The 20,663-nt window shown below is 41.9% G+C and overlaps 1 protein-coding gene across 2 annotated transcripts in view; it reads right to left on the bottom strand.

The window, feature by feature from the left end:
* chst11 (carbohydrate (chondroitin 4) sulfotransferase 11) overlaps positions 1–20,663 on the bottom strand; it is a 148,820-nt gene that overhangs the window by 32,693 nt on the left and 95,464 nt on the right. For both annotated transcript variants that reach the window (XM_061714447.1, XM_061714448.1), the window contains exon 2: positions 13,423–13,508. In XM_061714447.1, coding sequence (XP_061570431.1) covers positions 13,423–13,508 — 86 coding nt within the window. The remainder of the gene's footprint in view (positions 1–13,422; positions 13,509–20,663) is intronic.

The following is a 20,663-nucleotide window of genomic DNA, read 5'->3' as shown; positions in this document are numbered from 1 at the left end:
GAATGGCATATATTGCTCCAAAATTACGTGATTAATTCAGAATGTTCAAAATGGCCGACTTCCTGTTCAGTTTCGGCCATAGCGCCAAGAGACTTTTCTTTAAGTTGCGACATGATACAGGTGTGTACCGATTTTCGTTCATGTACGTCAAACCGTATTATGGGGCTTGAGGCGCAAAGTTTTTTCTGTCTGAACGAATCAGATGAAGGGTGGGCGCGCTTTTTGGCGTCTACCGTCGCCACGGTAACGCTTTTGAAAGAGAAAAGTAATGCGTGTTGTCGCAGGATGGAGACGCACATTTTGATGTATAACACACTTGGGGGCACATTACGGTTCGGGCCGTATTAACTGCCCAAGGAATGGCATAAATTGCGCCAAAGTGACACGATTAATTCAAAATGGCCGACTTCCTGTTCGGTTTCGGCCATGTCGCCAAGAGACTTTTCTTTAAGTTGTGTACTGATACAGGTGTGTAGCGATTTTCGTGCATGTACGTCAAACCGTATTGTGGGGCTTGAGGCACAAAGTTTTCAAGGGGGCGCTGTTGAGCCATTTTGGCACGCCCATTAATGTAAACCATTAAATATCAAATTTTTCGCCAGGCCTGACTTGCATGCAAAATTTGGTGACTTTTTGGGCACGTTTAGGGGGGCAAAAAGGCCCTCCTTTCGTCAGAAGAAAGAAAGAAAGAAAGAAAGAAAAATTCCTACAGATACAATAGGGCCTTCGCACTGAAGGTGCTCGGGCCCTAATAATAATAAAAATTCCTGCAAATACAATAGGGCCTTCGCACTGCAAGTGCTCGGGCCCTAATAATTAAACACATAAAGATTAAAAATATTATTAGTAAAAACCCTAATAAAAATCCCAAATTGCTAAAAATGACCTTAAAAGTGACAATTAGGTGCCAAATGCCATCCTTAATAGATACGTAGTTTTGACTCTAACTGAGGCTGCTGAGAGTACGTAACTCTGATGTGTTCCAGAGAGGAACGGTTCCCCCAATTCCTTGATCTAGTCTGTGGTATCTCTAACAGATGTTGGCTAGTGGAGCGTAAGCTCTGCTAGGTCGATGAAAACTTAAAAACTCACATAGATAAGACGGGGCAAACTCATTAAGAGCACTAAAAACAAATAGTAAAAGTTTAAAATGGATTGTAAACTTCACTGGGAGCCAGTGAAGAGAATGCAGCACGCCTGTGATGTGGTCATGTTTCCAGGTGTTAGTTAACAGACGAGCAGCAGCGTTCTAGACAAGCTGTAAGCGATTTAGTAATGTTTGGTTGACACCAAAGTACAGAGCATTACAGTAGTCAAGGCGAGAGCTGATAAAAGCATGAATGACCTTCCCAAGGTCACTGCGACTTAAAAAAGGCTTGACTTTGTTGGGTGAAAAGAAGCGACCTGCTCACTGCTCAAGTAAGGAGGAGACTTGCCCTCCAAGCCTTCCAAAAAAAGGGGGAAAAAATCGGGATATATATATATAAAAAAAAATATATATTTTATATATATATATCAAAAAAAAAGGCTTGACTTTAACGAGAAGTCTAAATGTTGACAGAAGCTGGCTCGACAAAGTCGATTCATTCCCATATTGTCCATTTATCTCCCCATTCACTTCGAGCCTGTGAATATTTGTTTCTAGTACTGCTATCTTCTGGAGCAGTTTGTGGTAATCATCCATGGAAAAGGAAAAGGGAGGCCTCTTGCTGCTAATTACTTAGCGTTTGCTAGCTGCTGCTACGATAGCGCAGGCTTGTGCTGCTGATAAGCTACGCTCACAGAGTAGTAAAACGGTTTAAAATAATATGGTAGTCTTCGGGAACTATCATAAATTAAGCTCCCGGTGGTAAGGTATCCAGGTCCTGCTTTCCAGAAATTGTTTTGAGGAAAAGAAAGGATAGCAGTGGAGAGAAGAAAAGCAAAGTGGGGGAGCGAGAGAGCGAAGCGTCTGCACTCAACCAGAGACAGATCATTCTCTTTCTATGCCCCACGCTTTAACCTCTAAAGTTAGATTTCCCTTCCTTTTTAACAAGCACAGGCAAATGCTAAATATGCAGTATATTAACAAAAACAACAAGCTACATGCAGTTAAATGGGGAGAAGTCTTCAGCTGCATTTAAACTGTGTTTGAACTGCATTTATTGTATCTAGTCCAACAATGCACATAACTCTTGGGATTTATGGCAAACGAACATTACACAATTTACACAATTTCACAATTCACATTTATTAAAAAAAACAAACAAAAAAAGTGTTTGTCCATGTTCTCAAACACTCTCTGTAATATAGTGCCTTTCCATCACCAGTTTATCCTCTCAAAGAGCACAACAGGGCGCTCATCTCCTCTAAATCCCTTTGTCTCTTTTCTTTCACTGCCTTTCTTCAACCCCGTTTGTTTGTAGTCTCTGGAGATAGAAACAAAACAGAGCAAAGCCCCCTCATCTAAATCCCTGCGTCTTTAAAGTCTGAATGAGTTAGCCAGCTTCCTGCACAAACATCTGAAAGCCCACACCCACGGTGTATTCTCCGGTCCAATGGTTTTACAGCGGAGCAGCTCCCAGACAGCTGCTTAGAGGTGCAGCGTTTATTTAAAGTCTGTGCCAGGCTCAGCTGCAGAGCTCCTGCATAATCTGAGTTCAACCGAGGCCAACAAAAGAGGAATAGGAGAATACACACGCTAAATGTAAGAAATTACAGGCTAACCAGGATATCTGCAGTCCTTAAAACACAGGTATTATAGACTTGCACAGACACATTACTATCCGAACTAAATTGACCTTCTCCCCAACATGATTAAAGTCCCTGAAAGTTTGGCCTAAAAGCAGCGTCTTCAGCAAAGCTATTCATTGTAGAAATAGACAAGTAAAATACATTTAGTTAAGATTTAGTCAAATAGCTACTATGGCAATAAATAAGCAACAGAAAACTTGTATGTTGGAATGGTTCTAGGCTAACAACATAACAGCCACTAAATACTACGATTGTTGTTATGTTTGACAGTCTTTATAGTTTATCATTTTCCATTTTATTGGTATAAATAAACATTCAGGTGAAAAATGTGAAATTTCCAAGCTTGGGTTTATCCAGTTTCTGATCTGGTTAGTCATAGTCATTTGAAAAAGGGAGTGCACCTTCCGTCACTTCTGAGGTTTTATGTATCATGTTATACTTAAAAGTAAACTGGTCCTTGCCAAGTCTTAGGTTATATGCTGCCTGGGATTAGAAACAATTTATGGTATATTAAACAGTGTGATCATTTAAATAACTAAAACTGCACACACACACACACACACACACACACACACACACACACACACACACACACACACACACACACACACACACACACACACACACACACACACACACACACACACACACACACACACACTCACTCACACTCACTCAGTCACTCACACACACTCACTCAATCTTTTTTATTCGTCCTTTTTGTTTGGATTGTGTTGGCATGTTTGTCATTATTACTGCAACACAGTTCACCACTAAGACACATCACACAAACACTCCATCAACCACCACACTGCACCCATCACTGTCTTCTCTTCCCATCAGTCTTGTCCTTCCATGTTTCACTTATATATGTGGCGCTAAGCGTGTAAACTGCATACTGTATATACATATACACACACACACACACACACACACACACACACACACACACACACACACACACACACACATATATATGTATATATATATATATATATATATATATATACATATATATATATATATATATATATATATATATATATATATATATATATATATATATATATATATATATATATATATATATATACAGCAAAAATTCTCTAACGGAATGATTGAAATGGAAACATGAAAATGTTGTAACGGTACATCAAAGTCTGGACCACTTGTGTTACTGCCACGTTTCAATGCCATGGCAGTAACTTAAGAGCTGTCTATATACTAAAGCTTGTAACCTTCAACGAACTGAAACAAGATTGTAAAGAGTTGGTCACTGCAAAGCGGTGTCATTGGTTTCCTTCCCCAAAAATATTAAGTCAGATGACTTGCTCTAACCGTTCCTTTTTTTCAGTAGGTGCATGACAATTTCACATTTGTGATATCTTTACTATCATATTTCCTGCATGTTAAGCCCCAGAAAGCTAATATTAGTCATATTTTGCATAAATATGACAAAAATTCATCTTCAAGGACCAGCACACAGAAGCACACATACACACATAGAGGTTTCCCTTGACCACTTTCCTCAAGCACACGGCTAAAGTTTACTCTAGCTGCTGTAACACCCAACTGTGCATACAGAAATAAATCAATGGGGCTTCACATGAGGAAACGTGTGGAAAAATCCTCTATGGAAAAGTTGTTTACTGGGCACTAGGTCTAATCTTAGCTATCCAAAATCACTTAAAGCTCCCTGAATCTAGTTAACAGGGGCAAGATGATAAATAGCCAAGAGAAGAGCAGCAATGGAGAGGTGAGATGACAGCAGGAGGCAGCGTGGGGAGAATATACAACAGTTTGAAATGGTAATCTGAGAAAGAAAGATGCAGGAAGTCAAGAAGTAATAGATAGTGAAACAAGAAGTGAGGAGAGAAAGGAGAAGCAGAAATGATCCAATTTGTCACCTTGATAACATCCACTCTAGCAGTGTTCTGCTGTTTCACTGCTCTGCCCAGTGACTGCGCTGCACTGTGCTCAAACATAAAAACCACCTCTGCACAGTCATTTTACAACTTGTTAAAACAACGCATAAGTAATGTTCCAAAATGTGCATGTTTTGCTAAATTTGGTCCATAGAAAAGAAAGATGTGCCCTATTGTGTCTGTAGGAATTTTCTTCTTTTTCTTTTCCTTCTTCTGACGAAAGGAGGGCCTTTTTTCCCCCTAAATGTGCCCCAAAAGTCACCAAATTTTGCACGCAAGCCAGGCCTGGTGAAATATTTGATATTTAATGGTTTTCATTAATGAGCATGGCCTAACAGCTCAACAGCGCCCCCTAGAAAACTTTGTGCCTCAAGCCCCACAATACGATTTGACGTACATGCACGAAAATCGGTACACACCTGTATCATGGCGCAACTTAAAAAAAAGAAAATAGTCTCCTGGCGCCATGGCCGAAACCGAACAGGAAGTCGGCCATTTTGAATTAATTCTGGCAAAATATATGCCATTCCTTTGGCAGTTAAAGCGACACTATGTAACTTTTCCACCTTAATATCATATTTCCAGAGTGATTGTGATGGTACATCAACTTCCAACAGGTTTAATGAACCTCTGTCATGGTCTGAGGGGTCTGTATCACCTTCACTGGCACTATGTAACTTTGAGGAGCATGGTAGGAACCCTGCTACACTAAAAAACTACACATTTTTACGGCTTTGACTGCTTTACGGCATACGTCACTTCCCCCTCCTTCCCTATTCGTAGTCGAGACAAAAATGGGTGGGGCTTGGAGCGCAGAGCTCCGCAGAAGCTGGTAACCCGTTGCTGTGTTGTAGCTGCAGCAGCTCCACACAACAGACGTGGGGAAACGATCACTAATGGTTTAACTTTTCACCGGTTTCCTGCTCGGAGGCAGAACCACGGAGGCCGGCCAAGTATCTGAGATAACAAAGTAAAAGAGTAAAAGAGTCGTCGGCTCGCTTGGATCGCGGCTGTAACGAGTCCGACCAAACATAACGTTCCTCAGTAAACAAACTAACACGCACGCAGACGGGCGTCGGATCAAAACACGGGTTTATTAAACCACAAACAAACACTCACACAGACCGGGGTCGGATCATTCAAACGGGTTTTATTCTCCACTTCTCCAGCTAAACGCAGTTGTTGGCCAGCTCTCTGCAGTGCGATTAATTTTGTTGAGGAAAAAATATTAACTATTTCATTTGTAGCTGCAGAGGAAAAAAATAATCTCACAAGGAAAAAAAAATATTGCTCACGCCTCGGAGCCTCTTCAAAGCAATCAAAAAAAAAGAAAAGAAAAGTAAGAGTAATATAAAACATGTACTGTATGTTGTACTATTATACTAATTTATTTACACATGGCGAGTCAAACATTTACCAAAGCAGCTGCCAAACACTCCTAAACAAGGTAGTAAGACGTGGGTTGTGCAGAACTTTAGTAGGGATTTCATGTGGATCCAGACCGTTAATAATCATTATTTTCTCCATATACCACTTCCTTGTTTAAGGTATCCCGGTAGATTCCAGTTCCTTTCCAGCAGTTTAACATCTTTTTTTTTGCGTTCCGTCTGTTCACTTGGTGAAACAGAAAAGCATCCCGTCTTCTCTCAAAACAAATGCAGCGACGGGACAGGAGTTTTCCGGCAGTACGCGCTGGTGCTCATGGGAAACGTAGTGTTCTTTCTGGTAAAGCACTACCGCTTTTGTCCAAAAGATGCCGCCAAACTCAGAAAAGCTGAAAGTTACGTTGTGCTGCTTTAATACGGCCCGAACCGTAACGTTCACCCAGGTGTGTTTTACGTCAAAATGTGCGTCTCCATCCTCCATTACTTTTCTCAGTCAAAAGCGTTACCGTGGCGACGCAAAAAGCGCGCCCCCCCTTCATCTGATTGGTCCATATTTGATAGTTCCTATTTTCTGCCATAACTTTTGAATGGTTTGACATAAAGACTCATGGGTGGTGTCATCAGACATGGTTTTGAGTCCTTGACTTTTATTGGTGAAAATTGCACGCGCGAAGGCCCGTTCATCGCTGCTTGCAGCTTTAATTGAGACTGTTATTTCTTTCATTTATAAGGCAAGTTTATTTGTTTAGCACATTTAATGTACAAGACAACTCAGGTGCCTTACATAAAAACATTTTAAAAACTGCATTAAAAAGTAAAATAATTTAAAAGCAGAATTAATGACAGACATAAGTTAAAAGAAATAAAGGTTGGTGCATTGTGGGAGATTACTGAAATGTAGCAGTAAATAAAAGGTTTTCAACCTTGACCTAAAGCTATTGAGTTTCAGCAGCCCTGATGCATTCTGGGAGTTTTTTCCACAGGTGAGGAGCATGAAAAATTAACGTTGTCTCACCGTGTTTGGTTCTATCTCTGGGTACAGAAAGTAGTCAGGGCCCTGACAACCTGAGGATTCTGGTTGGTTCATATTTCACCGATCCATTCACTTCCGCTTATCCGACTTCTTTCTAAGGGAAAGAAACTAATGGCGCTTTTCCACTAGTACCTACTCAGCCCGACTCCCCTCCACTCGGTTTGGTTCTTTTCCACTAGGGGTCTAACGTGCAGAGTAGATACTTTTCTGTAACTATTCTACCGAGGTTCTAAGCTGCTGAGTCGGCTGTATCTGACGTCATCACACTACAGGCCACCGATTGGTCTTGTTCATTTTATTCAACAGGCAATGGCAGCACAAAAGTCTGTTTGGTGATCCAACTCTGAGGTGCAGATGTTCATAAACCTGGTGCTGAGGAGAGAATTAAAAAGGGCCAGATCTACCAGGAGCTCTGTCACTTCATAGCTGCTCACGGCTCCAGATGACTTTTCAGCAGCGCCGAGACAAACTAACAAAAATTAAAAAGCGTTGCTGCTTGAAGCTTCTTTCACTCTCATTTTTTAGCTTGGTATCGAACACAAGCCACAGACCCAGCAGCACATCTATCATCTCCTCCAGGTTCTACATCTTTAGTGTTGTTGTCTTCATTTTAGATCACACAATCAAAGCTTCACTCCAACCTCCTACTTCTGATCTGGGTATTGAAAAGAAACGAGGGCAAGGCGAGTGGAGTCGGGCTGAGTAGGTACTAGTGGAAAAGTGCCATATGTACAGAGGCCCAGATCGTGTCCTGGATATTCTCCATCCATAAGGAGGGAGCTAAATCTTCTCTTCAACGTTTAAATCAAGGGTCGGCAACCGAAAATGTTGAAAGATCCATATTGGACCAAAAACACAAAAAACAAATATGTCTGGAGCCGCAAAAAATTTAAACTCTTGTATAAGCCTTAGAATGAAGACAACACAGGCTGCATGTTTCTATATTAGTTATAACTGGGGGAAGATTTTTTTTTTCATTATGCACTTCGAGAAAAAAGTCAAAATGTCGAGAAAAATTCAAAATGACGAGGAAATAGTAAAAGTATCGTGAAAAAAGTCGAAATGTCGAGAAAAAAGTCAAAATGTCGAGAAAAAAGTTGAAATTTCGAGAAAAAAGTCAAAATGTCGAGAAAAAAGTTGAAATTTCGAGAAAAAAGTCGAAATGTCAAGATCAATGTTGATGTACAATCTTGAGAAAAAAGTCGAAATGTCGAGGAAAAAGTCAAAATGTTGAGAAAAAAGTTGAAATGTCAAGAAAAAAGTGGAAAAAAAGGAAAAAAGAAAAAAAAAGAAAAAAATGAAAAAAAAGAAGAAAAAAAAGAAAAGAAAAAAAAGAAAAAAAGAAGGAAAAAAAGGAAAAAAGAGAAAAAAGGGAGAGAAAAAAAGAAAAAATGAAAAAAAGAAGAAAAAAAGAAAAAATAGCTCAAACATTTTTGGTTCAACATTTTTTTTAAAAGCTCCAGGAGCCACTAGGGTGGCGCTAAAGAGCCGCATGCGGCTCTAGAGCCGCATGCGGGGATGAGGGGTTGAGGGGTTTCCCTTCTGGGGTGATCCTTGTGGATCAGAAAACATCCTGGCCGTCACCCTGCCCAAGGTAAGGCACCTTTCTGCCGGACCACTCTCATCAATTTCTAGAGTCTAGAGAATGTTCTGGTGTTTTCTGATCTGGGAGCCGATGCTGATCTGGCGTTTTTCCACAGTCCTCTCTATCTCAGTCCGTATGGGAGGCCTTGTGTTCAGGTGGGGGAATCGGTTGCTTGTCATCTGGGATGATGGTTGGGCTTTTGGTAATCAGATAAAGTCTTTCCACGGTGCTCTGCCAGGTCTTGTTTGATCACGCTGAGTCTCCCTGATCTTATCTCTGCCAAACAGGCCTTTGTGAAAGCTAGAAGAGTCGCTGCAGAATCAGGTACCAGCCTGTTCTTTCAGACAGACGGACAGACAGACAGACAGACAGAGGATGTACTTCCTGCGGCAGCTGAAGAAATTCAACCTGCCAAAGACAATGATGGCGCAGTTCTACACGGCCATCACCTCCTCCATCCTCACCTCCTCCATCACCTCCTCCATCCTCACCTCCTCCATCACCTCCTCCATCATCACCTCCTCCATCATCACCTCCTCCATCATCACCTCCTCCATCCTCACCTCCTCCATCACCTCCTCCATCATCACCTCCTCCATCACCTCCTCCATCATCACCTCCTCCATCATCACCTCCTCCATCATCACCTCCTCCATCACCTCCTCCATCATCACCTCCTCCATCATCACCTCCTCCATCATCACCTCCTCCATCACCTCCTCCATCCTCACCTCCATCCTCACCTCCTCCATCACCTCCTCCATCCTCACCTCCTCTATCACCTCCTCCATCATCACCTCCTCCATCCTCACCTCCTCCATCACCTCCTCCATCATCACCTCCTCCATCCTCACCTCCTCCATCACCTCCTCCATCCTCACCTCCTCTATCACCTCCTCCATCATCACCTCCTCCATCCTCACCTCCTCCATCACCTCCTCCATCATCACCTCCTCCATCCTCACCTCCATCCTCACCTCCTCCATCACCTCCTCCATCCTCACCTCCTCTATCACCTCCTCCATCATCACCTCCTCCATCCTCACCTCCTCCATCACCTCCTCCATCATCACCTCCTCCATCCTCACCTCCTCCATCACCTCCTCCATCACCTCCTCCATCCTCACCTCCATCCTCACCTCCTCCATCACCTCCTCCATCCTCACCTCCTCCATCACCTCCTCCATCCTCACCTCCTCCATCCTCACCTCCTCCATCCTCACCTCCTCCATCACCTCCTCCATCCTCACCTCCTCCATCATCTCCTCCATCATCACCTCCTCCATCACCAGATGGTGATGGAGGAGGAAAGGACAGGAGCAGCTGACTTTTGGGGAACTATCAAATATGGACCAATCAGATGATGTATAACACACGTTACGGTTCGGGCCGTATTAACTGCCGAAGGAATGGCATACATTTCGCCAAAATTACGCGATTAATTCAAAATGGCTGACTTCCTGTTCGGTTTCGGCCATGTCGCCAAGAGACTTTTCTTTAAGTTGCGACATGATACAGGTGTGTACCGATTTTCATGCATGTACGTCAAACCGTATTGTGGGGCTTGAGGCACAAAGTTTTCAAGGGGGCGCTGTTGAGCCGTTAGGTCACGCCCATTAATGCAAACCATTAAATATCAAATCTTTCGCCAGGCCTGACTTGGTGCAAAATTTTGTGACTTTTGGGGCACGTTTAGGGGGGAAAAAGGCCCTCCTTTTGTCAGAGGAAAGAAAGAATAACGAGGAGAATAATAAAGAATTCCTACAGATACATTAGGGCCTTCGCACTGTAAGTGCTCGGGCCCTAATAAAGAATTCCTACAGATACAATAGGGCAATAGGGCACTGTAAGTGCTCGGGCCCTAATAAACACACCTGTTGCTCAAGTCGTTGAGGATTTCTGTTCCACACCAAAGTTTTCCTCTTTGAGTCACAGTAAGTGACTCAAAGACAAGTTTTGTACTGCACAGCTGAGAAAAGGGGGACTTTGAGGTCTTTGAGTTTCTTTGCAGTTGGATTCATGGCTGTTACAGAACTCAGAACTCTGCGCCTACGTTGAATATTTTTCAGCTTTGGTGACTGGTGCGGGGATGGCACACTTGTTCCTGCGTTCTCGTTCACTGTAGAGCGCTTTTGTGCTCTACAGTGAACGCTATGGAGGAAGACGGAGGCTGAGTGGCTTCTTTCTTTCCGTAACTGTGCCATCACTGTACTTTATCTTTAAATAGCCTATAGCTGTTTGTGGCAATTTTAGGATCCAACAATTATATCGTTAAGTAGATAATTGTATCTATTTTCAGGGGTAAACTAAGAGACCAATTGATAGTTATTTATCAACTCAAAAACACGTTTTTGCCTTCATGGTGAAAGAGGAAGACTCGGAGTATAAAGAACCCAAGGCAAAGTCAGATCCATTTTTCTATCCATTCCCTTCACTCCTTGACTTGTGAAGTCAAAGTTCAGTGTGTATTTGGATAAAAATCTTGACCTTTGTCATCATTTACAACATCCTCCCACAGTGTTTTTTCATTATAAAAACAAATGACATTAAACCACCATGCACTCATGAATATGTTCTAATGCTGTGAGAGAAATGTCTTCATAATCACAGTTCCATGTTCCCAGCCGGCTGCAATCTGCATTTATACTGTGAAACTGTGAAGAGTGACTTCAGGCTTTACCAACTGGACATTGACAGGGTTTACATGCAGTCAATAACCCTTTTAAAACCCGAATATTAGCAATAACCCCAATTTTGACTGCATGTAAACGTAGTCATTGACACCTCTCCTGGGGTCCTGCTCTTCATAGAGATGTGGAATAAACATTTTATCGCAGTAATTACTTTGCTCTATTCCCGAAAGTCTTGTGTGTCATGTTTCCTTCACTAAAAAACAAAGATGGGTAATAGCTATGCTACTTCAGTTTCCTGGAGTTTTCACAGATAGCGTTGACTGCAGGTGCTTATGTAAATCCCAGAAAGCAAACACTAAACAGCTATATTTGTTGGTTAAAACGAACCCTTTCAAGGATGTTAATGATGTCTGCCTCCCTTAGTGAGTTTACACTAGATTCGCACAAAACCTAGTATCACAAAGAAAAACCTGTAATGGAAACGGCTACAGTTGGAAAACGCTGTCAAATGGCGTACATCTTTTTTTTTTACGTAGTCATGAAGTGGTTTTTCAGATGTGTTGAAAGTTCAGTGTGTGCAAAAGTGTGATGAAAACACCTTTCAGGCATTTGCACGTCTGAGTCGGTCAAATGATCCTTCTGCCTTCGTGTTCTGTTCATTATTTTAACAGTTGCAATCATTTGTCCAACACTAAAGATGTTTCCATCCATGTTTTTCAAAGTCGAGATATTCTTCTTCTTCGTTTTGATGAGAAGCCTCACAGGACAAGATTCTCACAAAAAAAGGTCTCTCGGGATGACATATTATGAGGATTACACTCATTCACAGGGAAACGCCGGCCCCCGCAGCGGTACCTGGTTGCAATTTGAGAATTGTCACTTTTGTTTAGCTTTTAACATGTTCCAACATGCTTGTACTGTGTGGAGGAAGGGTGCTGTTAAAGGTGCTGTTTCTCTGTTACACCAGAGACTTGCTCAAACCCAGTCCAGCCCTATCGTGTTAAAGGGATTTTCCCTTTTCAGTTTCACTGCCACATGCAGATGGTCACGTTTTGTCATTAAAAAAAATAAAAAATGGTTAGTTACATTTGAACCACACACAATGTGAGAGTTTGAAAATAAAAAAACCCATGCTTAGTCTTATACCACAGAAAACACGATTACAGGCTAACGTCACTTCACCTACATGCCGCATTTCACAAAACAACTAGAAAATAAAACCTTATCCCCACAAATTCCGCACCTTTACTGGGGCATTACCATATTTTGGACATGTGGACAACTTAAAAATGACATTTTTTGTTTGTTTTTACTAAACTGGACGTGAATGTCATTGAATCACCTCAGACCGCCTTGTTATTGCAGATCTTGATGAGGAGGAACAGGCCTTTACAGACAGAAAACTACAGAGCGTCTAGCTATGAAGCTACATCAGCCTACGCAACAACACACACCAGTAAAAGAAAAGATCATCTAAACCAGGGCTCGGCAACCCGCGGCTCTAGAGCCGCATGCTCCTAGTGGCTCCTGGAGCTTTTAAAAAAAATGTTGAACCTTTTTTATCCTTTTTTTCTCTTTTTTTTCTTCTTTTTTTCTCTTTTTTTTTCCCTTTTCCTTTCCTTTTTAATCTCGACATTTCGACTTTTTTCTCGACATTTCGACTTTTTTCATGAAATTTTGACTATTTCCTCGACATTTCGACTTTTTTCTCGACATTTCAACTTTTTTCAAGATACTTTTACTATTTCCTCGACATTTTGAATTTTTCTCGACATTTCGACTTTTTTTTTTCTCGACATTTCAACTTTTTCCCGAAGTGCATAATGAAAAAAAAAATCTTCCCCCAGTTCTAACTAATATAACATGCAGCATGTGTTGTCTTCATTCTAAGGCTTTTACAAGACTTTTCATTTTTTGCAGCTCCAGACATATTTGTTTTTGGTGTTTTTGGTCCAATATGGCTCTTTCAACATTTTGGGTTGCCGACCCCTGGTCTAAACAAAATACTATAATATTACAGATGACATTGAATGTATACAGGAGCAGAGATGGAGAAAGAGTTTTAAAAAGTGCTTCTGTGGTAGTTCCTGCTCCAGGACTGAAGCGATCCAGAGAGACAGTATTCTACCTGAGAGGGGTTGTAGAGCTCCTGCAGGGCGTTGCGGGATCCTTTCCGACAGCACCCGTCCACCATGAAGGGGTTTCTCCGCATGACTGTAAAGCAAAGATGGACACCAATAAGAACTGAGGACATAGAAACCCATTAGTTCAAAAGGGTACAAAAACGTCAATCCTTTCGTCTGAATGTTGTAGCTTCAGTAGACTCTTATGGCACTTTTCCTCTAGTACCTACTCGGCTCTACTCATGTGTGATCTAAAGGAAGAAGACAACAACACTAAAAATGTAGAACCTGGAGGAGATGATAGATGTGCTGCTGGGTCTGTGGCTTGTGTTCGATACCAAGTTAAAAAATGAGAGTGAGAGAAGCTTCAAGAGGCAACGCTTTTTAATTTCTCTTAGGCCCTGTCCCAATACACCCACTTCCCCTACTTTTCAGTCCTACCCCTAAATTCTGCGCGTTCCCGTGAGGGTAGTGGTGTCCCAATTCCTCTTTTCACCTAGGGGGAGTGCGGAAAACGAGGGTAGTGTGTATGAATCTAGCCCTTCACAGCGAGGGATTTCAGATGCTCACTAGCTGACCGAGGGCCAGAAAAATTTCCCAGAATGCTTTTCGTCGTCATTTGCGGACAGAATTAAAAAAAAACAACATGGCGGACATTTCTTATTTTTTAGTGAATAAAATCAATATTATGAGTTAGTTTCTGCATAAAAATGTGTTTTGATTACATTTCTAGCGAGAAATATATATTTTACTTTCATAATATTCACTCAGTGAATGTACATAATCACTCGTTTGCCCGTTGTTGCGAAGTCTTTTCAAACCTCGCCAGAATAAAGGCTGATTTATGGTCCGCGTTACACCAACGCAGACCCTACGGCGACGCGCGCCGTACCCCGTACCCTACGCCGTACCCTACGCCGTACCCTACGCCGTACCCTACGCCGTAGGCTCTGCGTCGATTTAACGCGGACCATAAATCAGCTCCCGAGCCGGCAGGCAGTTTTGGTCCCGAAATTTTCAGAGCAAATTTCTTCACAGGCATAGCTAAGCAGCATAGCATTTATTTTCCTAAATGATTTATTTCAGCCAGTGGTAATTCTCCACAGAGCTGCAGGTTTCTCCCCGGGACGACGGCGCAGGTTGACCCGGCCGTGAGCTGCTGCTGCTAGATCCCTTTTTAATTCTCTCCTCAGCACCAGGTTTATTAACATCTGCACCTCACAGTTGGATCACGGAGCAGACTTGCCCTCCCATTGCCTGTTGAATAAAATGAACAAGAATCCGTCAGAGTCTCTTTCTCTGATTTCCTCCTCCTGACTCAGAATGTTATAAGAATGTTATATACGCTGGATTTGAAACACCAGAATTGTCAGGGTTTGACACTTCCCCCCCAGTGTTTGTAACTTTCAGTTCTGTCTTGCCCCGCCTGTGTCCCATCTGCCCTGATTGTGTCTGCACCTGTGTCTCGTCATGTCTCGTTATCCCCTCAGTATATCTTGTCTTGTCATTCCTTGGTTCCCTGTCGGTCCGTACTGTTCTCTCCTCCATGTCTCCTCGTGGTTTTTGTTCCTGTTCCTGGTTTTTGTATTTTATCCTGCTCTGCCGCGCTTTGCTTTTGCCCTTTTGGATTAAACCCCTTTGTTTTTGAGAACTCCTGCCTCTAGCCTCCCTCTGTCTCCTGCACTTGGGTCCTTAAAGAACCAACCATGACAAGAATGACTATTGGGTTAAATTGCAGACTTTGAGTAGCATGTAATAAATTCCCAATAATGTAATAAGGTATTACATTATTGGTAAAAGTTTTATTACAATATCAGTCAGGATATTTTATTACATTATTGGTCAAGTTATTACATTATTGGGTTTTATTACATTTTCGATTGAGTTAAGTGCAAATTTTATTACATTTTCAGGAAATTATTACATTATAGGAAATTATTACATTATAGGAAATGATTACATTATAGGAGCTACAAAGCATCTCTCCCAGGTTCATACGTGATCTAAGAACATGTGATGTGAGTAGGATTCGCTGCTCTCCCACTCATGAGTAAAGCAGAAGGTTTTTACAGAAATGAAGACTATACGTCAAAGGCTGAACAACAGTCGCATATTTGGTTTGTACTTTGAGAAAACTGTAACAAATAATTACTATTAAATGAAACATCACTGCAGGAAAACAAATGTCCTCCAGAAACCTCAGACACAAATATATTCATGTTCAAACATAATACAATTATGTCAAAATTAGTTTGCATTTAAATTCACAAGTTTTAAAACCTGCTATATTTCAAAATCCAATGACTTTAGATTTTTGATAAAAAGAAAAAAATCATCATCCAAATACAGGAGTCACCTCAATGTGCGAACGTGGAAACAGGATGTCATAAATACCAAAAGGGGAAAATTCATTTTTAAAAAGACTGTAAGAAGTTTTTTTTTTAAAACAGCCAAAGCAACAAGGTGATGCAAAGCATGGCATGAAGGCACAAAAGAGCTTTTTGACTGTCCTATTACTCTGATTATCTCCTAATGCCACAGAACATCTGCATACTTCTGGACACGCGTAGCTCTTTGAGAGAAACGTGCCTACGTTGGTACAGCAGCAGCGCCGGCTGCACGTTTGCAGATCTGCTCAGTAAAGCTGCTGATGTCACAATTCATATTGGCTCCTCTGAGAATCTTTTGTTGAGACAAATCTGTCAGACATTCAAGGCCTGTTTAAAATATACATTAAATGCCATAATATGTCCCCTTTAAAGCCAGGCTTTTATTTTATTTGTTATTTATTAAAGGTATTGTGACATCATTTTTAACATGCTTTTAACATTATTAAAAGTCTTGGCCAACATCCCTCAAATGTGTCTAAAAGAGTGTAACAAGAAAATATTCACTCTAGTACTCTATTCCTGGCTTTTTATTACAGTGTTTTTTTGCGCCGTGAAAAATGCTTCCTTTTCCCCCTTTCCTGTCAATCATTGCTCCGCTCCTCCTCCCAACCTCCTCCTCCTCCAACCATACGCTCACAGCGGCGTCGGAGCGACAGGCGAAGCATGCACGGAAAAGCAGCAGGGCGAACCACAGCAAACAATCATAAAAATAAAGGCATGCAAGCAGCAGTGTCACCTTATCTTAAGTCCAGTCAGTGGCTGCGGGTGTTCTTAGCAGTTTTCCTCCGGTGATTAGAACAAAAGAGGCTCTAAACAGCTGATTTATGGTTCCGCGTTAAATCGACGCAGAGCCTACGCCGTAGGGTTCAGCGTATGGTGCGCGTCGCCGCGTAACCCTACGCCGTAGGCTCTGCGTCGGTGTAACGCGGAACCATAAATCAGCCTTTATGGTGCGCTGGAGAGGAGAGGAGGCAGGGAGCTGGGTGGAGGGGGCGGTGATTTAGCGGGCCCTGACGTCACGGCCCGCCACCAAACCACATGCGGCGTTTTTGCACAGTTATGCGGAAAATCCCAGAAAGCACACAATACACTGAATGTTAAAAGTTCGTTGTTTTTTGGGTGTAATTGATGTCAAGACACCCAACAAAACACAAAAAATCAAGAAATATGTGTTTTTCATGTCACAATCCCTTTAAGGACACCGATATTTAGTGCTTTTATTTTGAAGGTGTCTCGCCGAGACTTTGTAAACATCCGCTTCGGACTTTAACGGTTAAAGTTTAACAGCAGTAGAAAGTTTGTCTGAAAGACTAAACTAGTGTCGGGAATGCTAAAGTTGAGCCTAACTGACACAAAAAGCACCTGCTGATAAGGGTTTGTGCACATTTTATGCCGTATTTATGTCCATCTTGAGTTTGGTTACTCATGTATTATGTTAACGGTAGCTTTATTACCGACCGAGCGAGCAGCTGTGTCGGTCTGTATTTAAGTTAAATGAAACTTATTCCTTTATAGCTCTTGTGTTTGCAGTGTATTTACATCCAAGGAATAAAAACATTGTGAACCATCAGTTTGAGTCAACCATCATCAGTCGGGAATTCTACAGAAATGATTTTTTCCTTCTGTGCGGCCCGGTACCAGATGACCCACGGCCCGGTACCGGGCCACGGCCCGGGGGTTGGAGACCACTGCTCTATAGAACCACCAAGCTCCTGGTAGAGGACTCAAGCCTGGGACAGGCAACTGGGGAGTGAAAGTAATCCCTTTATACGTTTGTGTCAAGGTGATCAACCCACCAAACACAGGAGAAGCTCTTCTTTCAAAGCCCTTCCCACACACACACACACACACACACACACACACACACACACACACACACACACACACACACACACACACACACACACACACACACACTGAATCCACACATAAGTGCTCTCTGCATTGTGGTCTCCTCTTTCCCCTGCAGGTTTGCATATAAACACACATCTCAGCCCCAGAAAATGCAGCAGACACAGCTCGTCTGTTTAATTTGCCAATAATCCAGTCTGCGGTGTGTGCTGCCTTTGACTAACGCTGACTAACTCTGCTGCAGAGACACTATGAACGGCCTGGGAACTGTATGAAGAACCCTCCAGTGCTGAGTGTGTGCGCCCACTCCGTCGGCAGGATCACACAGTCACTCCTGCACAGTCCCCTGCCAACACCTGGCTCAGTGGATTGTGGGAATTGAGCTGTAACCATGGAAACAGCTACTCGTCGCCGCCGATGCACCTGTATTATGACTGGCTGTATTGTCGGCACTGGAATCAGGTGAAATGATGAGAAAGGGAACATTTTTCATTTCCACAGTGCCGACAGCACTCAGCTGTGCACCTGTACAATACCAACAAGCACTCATGAGGAGAATGCAAAGAGGCTCAGATATTGCAATAAACACAAAATATAGTGTTGCTTTCTCACAGATAATAGATTAGTATGTGATGATAGCCCTCCTGTCTATCTTGTTATCATTAATACTTTCAACCTGCTCCTACAGCCACAGCACTGAATGATTGTGTTCAAGAGAAAATTACTAATGTTCTAATGAGAACTTAGTGAACGTTTTAGGATATCCTTAGCCATCAGAGTCAGGTCTCAGTAATCAGACAACATGGGATCTTATCCTTTTAGATCCGTCCACCCCAGGTAAATGAACATAAATGGATGTATTATTTGAAAAAAAGCAAATAACGTAACGAGTACGGCAACCTCCTTTTCAACTGCATTTTGTAAAGCTCTGTTCAAAGCAGCTGCTTTTAAAAGGGTGGAGTCAGTGTTTTACCCGCTCTACCCGCTTATTTCTGCAGGGTGTGTCTCTATTGAAATCTGTAGGTTCAGACTAGGGATGCCCTGATACTGATACTTCTGTTTAGTTTCTTCCTGAGTCACCCTCTTTTTTCTCTTCCATTTCTCCAGCATCTTACTCACCTCCACCATGATATCTGCTGTCGCTCTATAAGCTAGTTTATTCACTGGTGTGCAACATCACACCAAAAGTACGGTGGCCGAGACCCGCCATTGCTGAAAATAAAAGTAACGCTGCAAACAGAAACAAACGCCACTGCAAATAAAAGAAACGCTGCAAATAAAAGAAACGCTGCAAATAAAATAAAAAAACGACACAAATAAAAAAGCCACAGCATCAGCAAAAATAGTCCCCGGTAATTCACTTCCATTGTGGCTTTTTTATATGCGTCGTTTTTTTTAATTTGCAGCAGGGTTTTCTTTATATTTGCAGCGTTTCTTTTATTTGCACCAGCGTTTGTTTTTATTTTCAGCGTTTATTTTATGTGCAAAGCGTTTATTTTATTTGCAGCGGCGTTTCTTTTTATTTGCAGCGTTTCTTTAATTTTCCGCAATGGCGGGTCTCAGCCACCGTACAAGAGTGATACTAAGGTGCGATGCAGACCGGCATTTGAGCTGGAACACAGGTTACACGGTTTAGTCGATATTGGTCAAAGACGATTGACTCAACAACGTTTTACAAAAGTTAGCAAATATTCCTTCAAATGAAAGAGAAACTGAAACTGATATTTTGATGTGAATGATGGTCCATTGTTCTGCTTAGTCCCCCTCATTAATTATAATTATTTTGAATGGCTTTAAGTGTTATATGAATATTTGTAGGTCTGAATGGGTTAAATAAATGAAAGCAGAGCTGAACAGAGTACAGCAGTGTACTTTACAGGATGTTACATGCAGGTAAACTGGCTTCAAGCATCTGCAGCTGTCAATGCTACTTCAGATGTAGCTTCAAAATGCCCAATAGCACTGGAGCGGCTCATTCCTTTCCCCTCTGGCCACCCCAACCCTCCCCCACTCGGCCTTTGGCTGCACGACGTCAGCTCTAACACCAGCAGCACGTTGAGTCTCCAACATGTACTCATAAAGTTAGGACAAACTCTGTGTGCTGCACAAATATTAACACAAGCCACAGAAAAACAGCACACTCATTACTCTGTTTTAAAGCTGGGCTCTCATCAGCTCACCCACTGATGCTCTCACACTGTCATCCCTACGACAACTCCTCCCTGTCTCCAAAACGCTACAAAGATTCTTTGATTGAGCTTTAAATCTAAAAACACAAAGAGAACAGCTTTGAATCTTAGCTCTGCAGCCTATATCATCTTTAAAAGTGTTTCCTCATAAAGTTTTATACTTCTCAAAACATCGTTGCTTTAAACGGAGCAGGGCAATGCCTGCAAAGGTCACATACAGAGTGAAGTAACAATTAATGAAAAGTAAAATACCTGCTCGCTTTGAGGTGAAAGAGGGTTATATTTCAGTGGGAACACGATAAACAGCTGCAACGTTTCCCAAAATAATTATGCTATTAATCATGAATGAACAAATGATTATTATTATTATTATTATTTTATTATATTATACAATGTGCAACAAAATTGTAGATCATGAGCAGAGACAAGAGCCGAGAACAAAGTGTGTGTCGTTGCAGCCGACTGATGTCCAATAGGCGCACAAAGACGTCCATGATCACCTCGTGTTGTCGACCTCTAACCCTAATAATAACCCTAATAACCCTAAATCTGTTCATCACTGCAGCCAAATGAGATGTTAACTGTTCAGCTGCTGCTGGTCACAGTTGGGTCACTATGGAGCTAGAACAGTCTCATAATTCACAAATGCACACACCGTTTCACAAATGCACAGGACAAGTTTCACAAATGCACAGAACAATTCACATGTGCATAGGACAAGATATACAAAAGTATTTTTGATGCACACACAAATATAACCTGATTTACAAAGGTTTTTTTGTCTGTGAGCTGTGCTGGATTTGCGTGGGACTTTTG

The sequence above is a fragment of the Cololabis saira genome, chromosome 23 (genome assembly GCF_033807715.1).
Source record: "Cololabis saira isolate AMF1-May2022 chromosome 23, fColSai1.1, whole genome shotgun sequence".
Taxonomy (NCBI): Eukaryota; Metazoa; Chordata; class Actinopteri; order Beloniformes; family Belonidae; genus Cololabis; species Cololabis saira.
The sequence above is the reverse complement of the archived record's forward strand: the minus strand, read 5'-3'. Positions and strand labels throughout refer to the sequence as shown.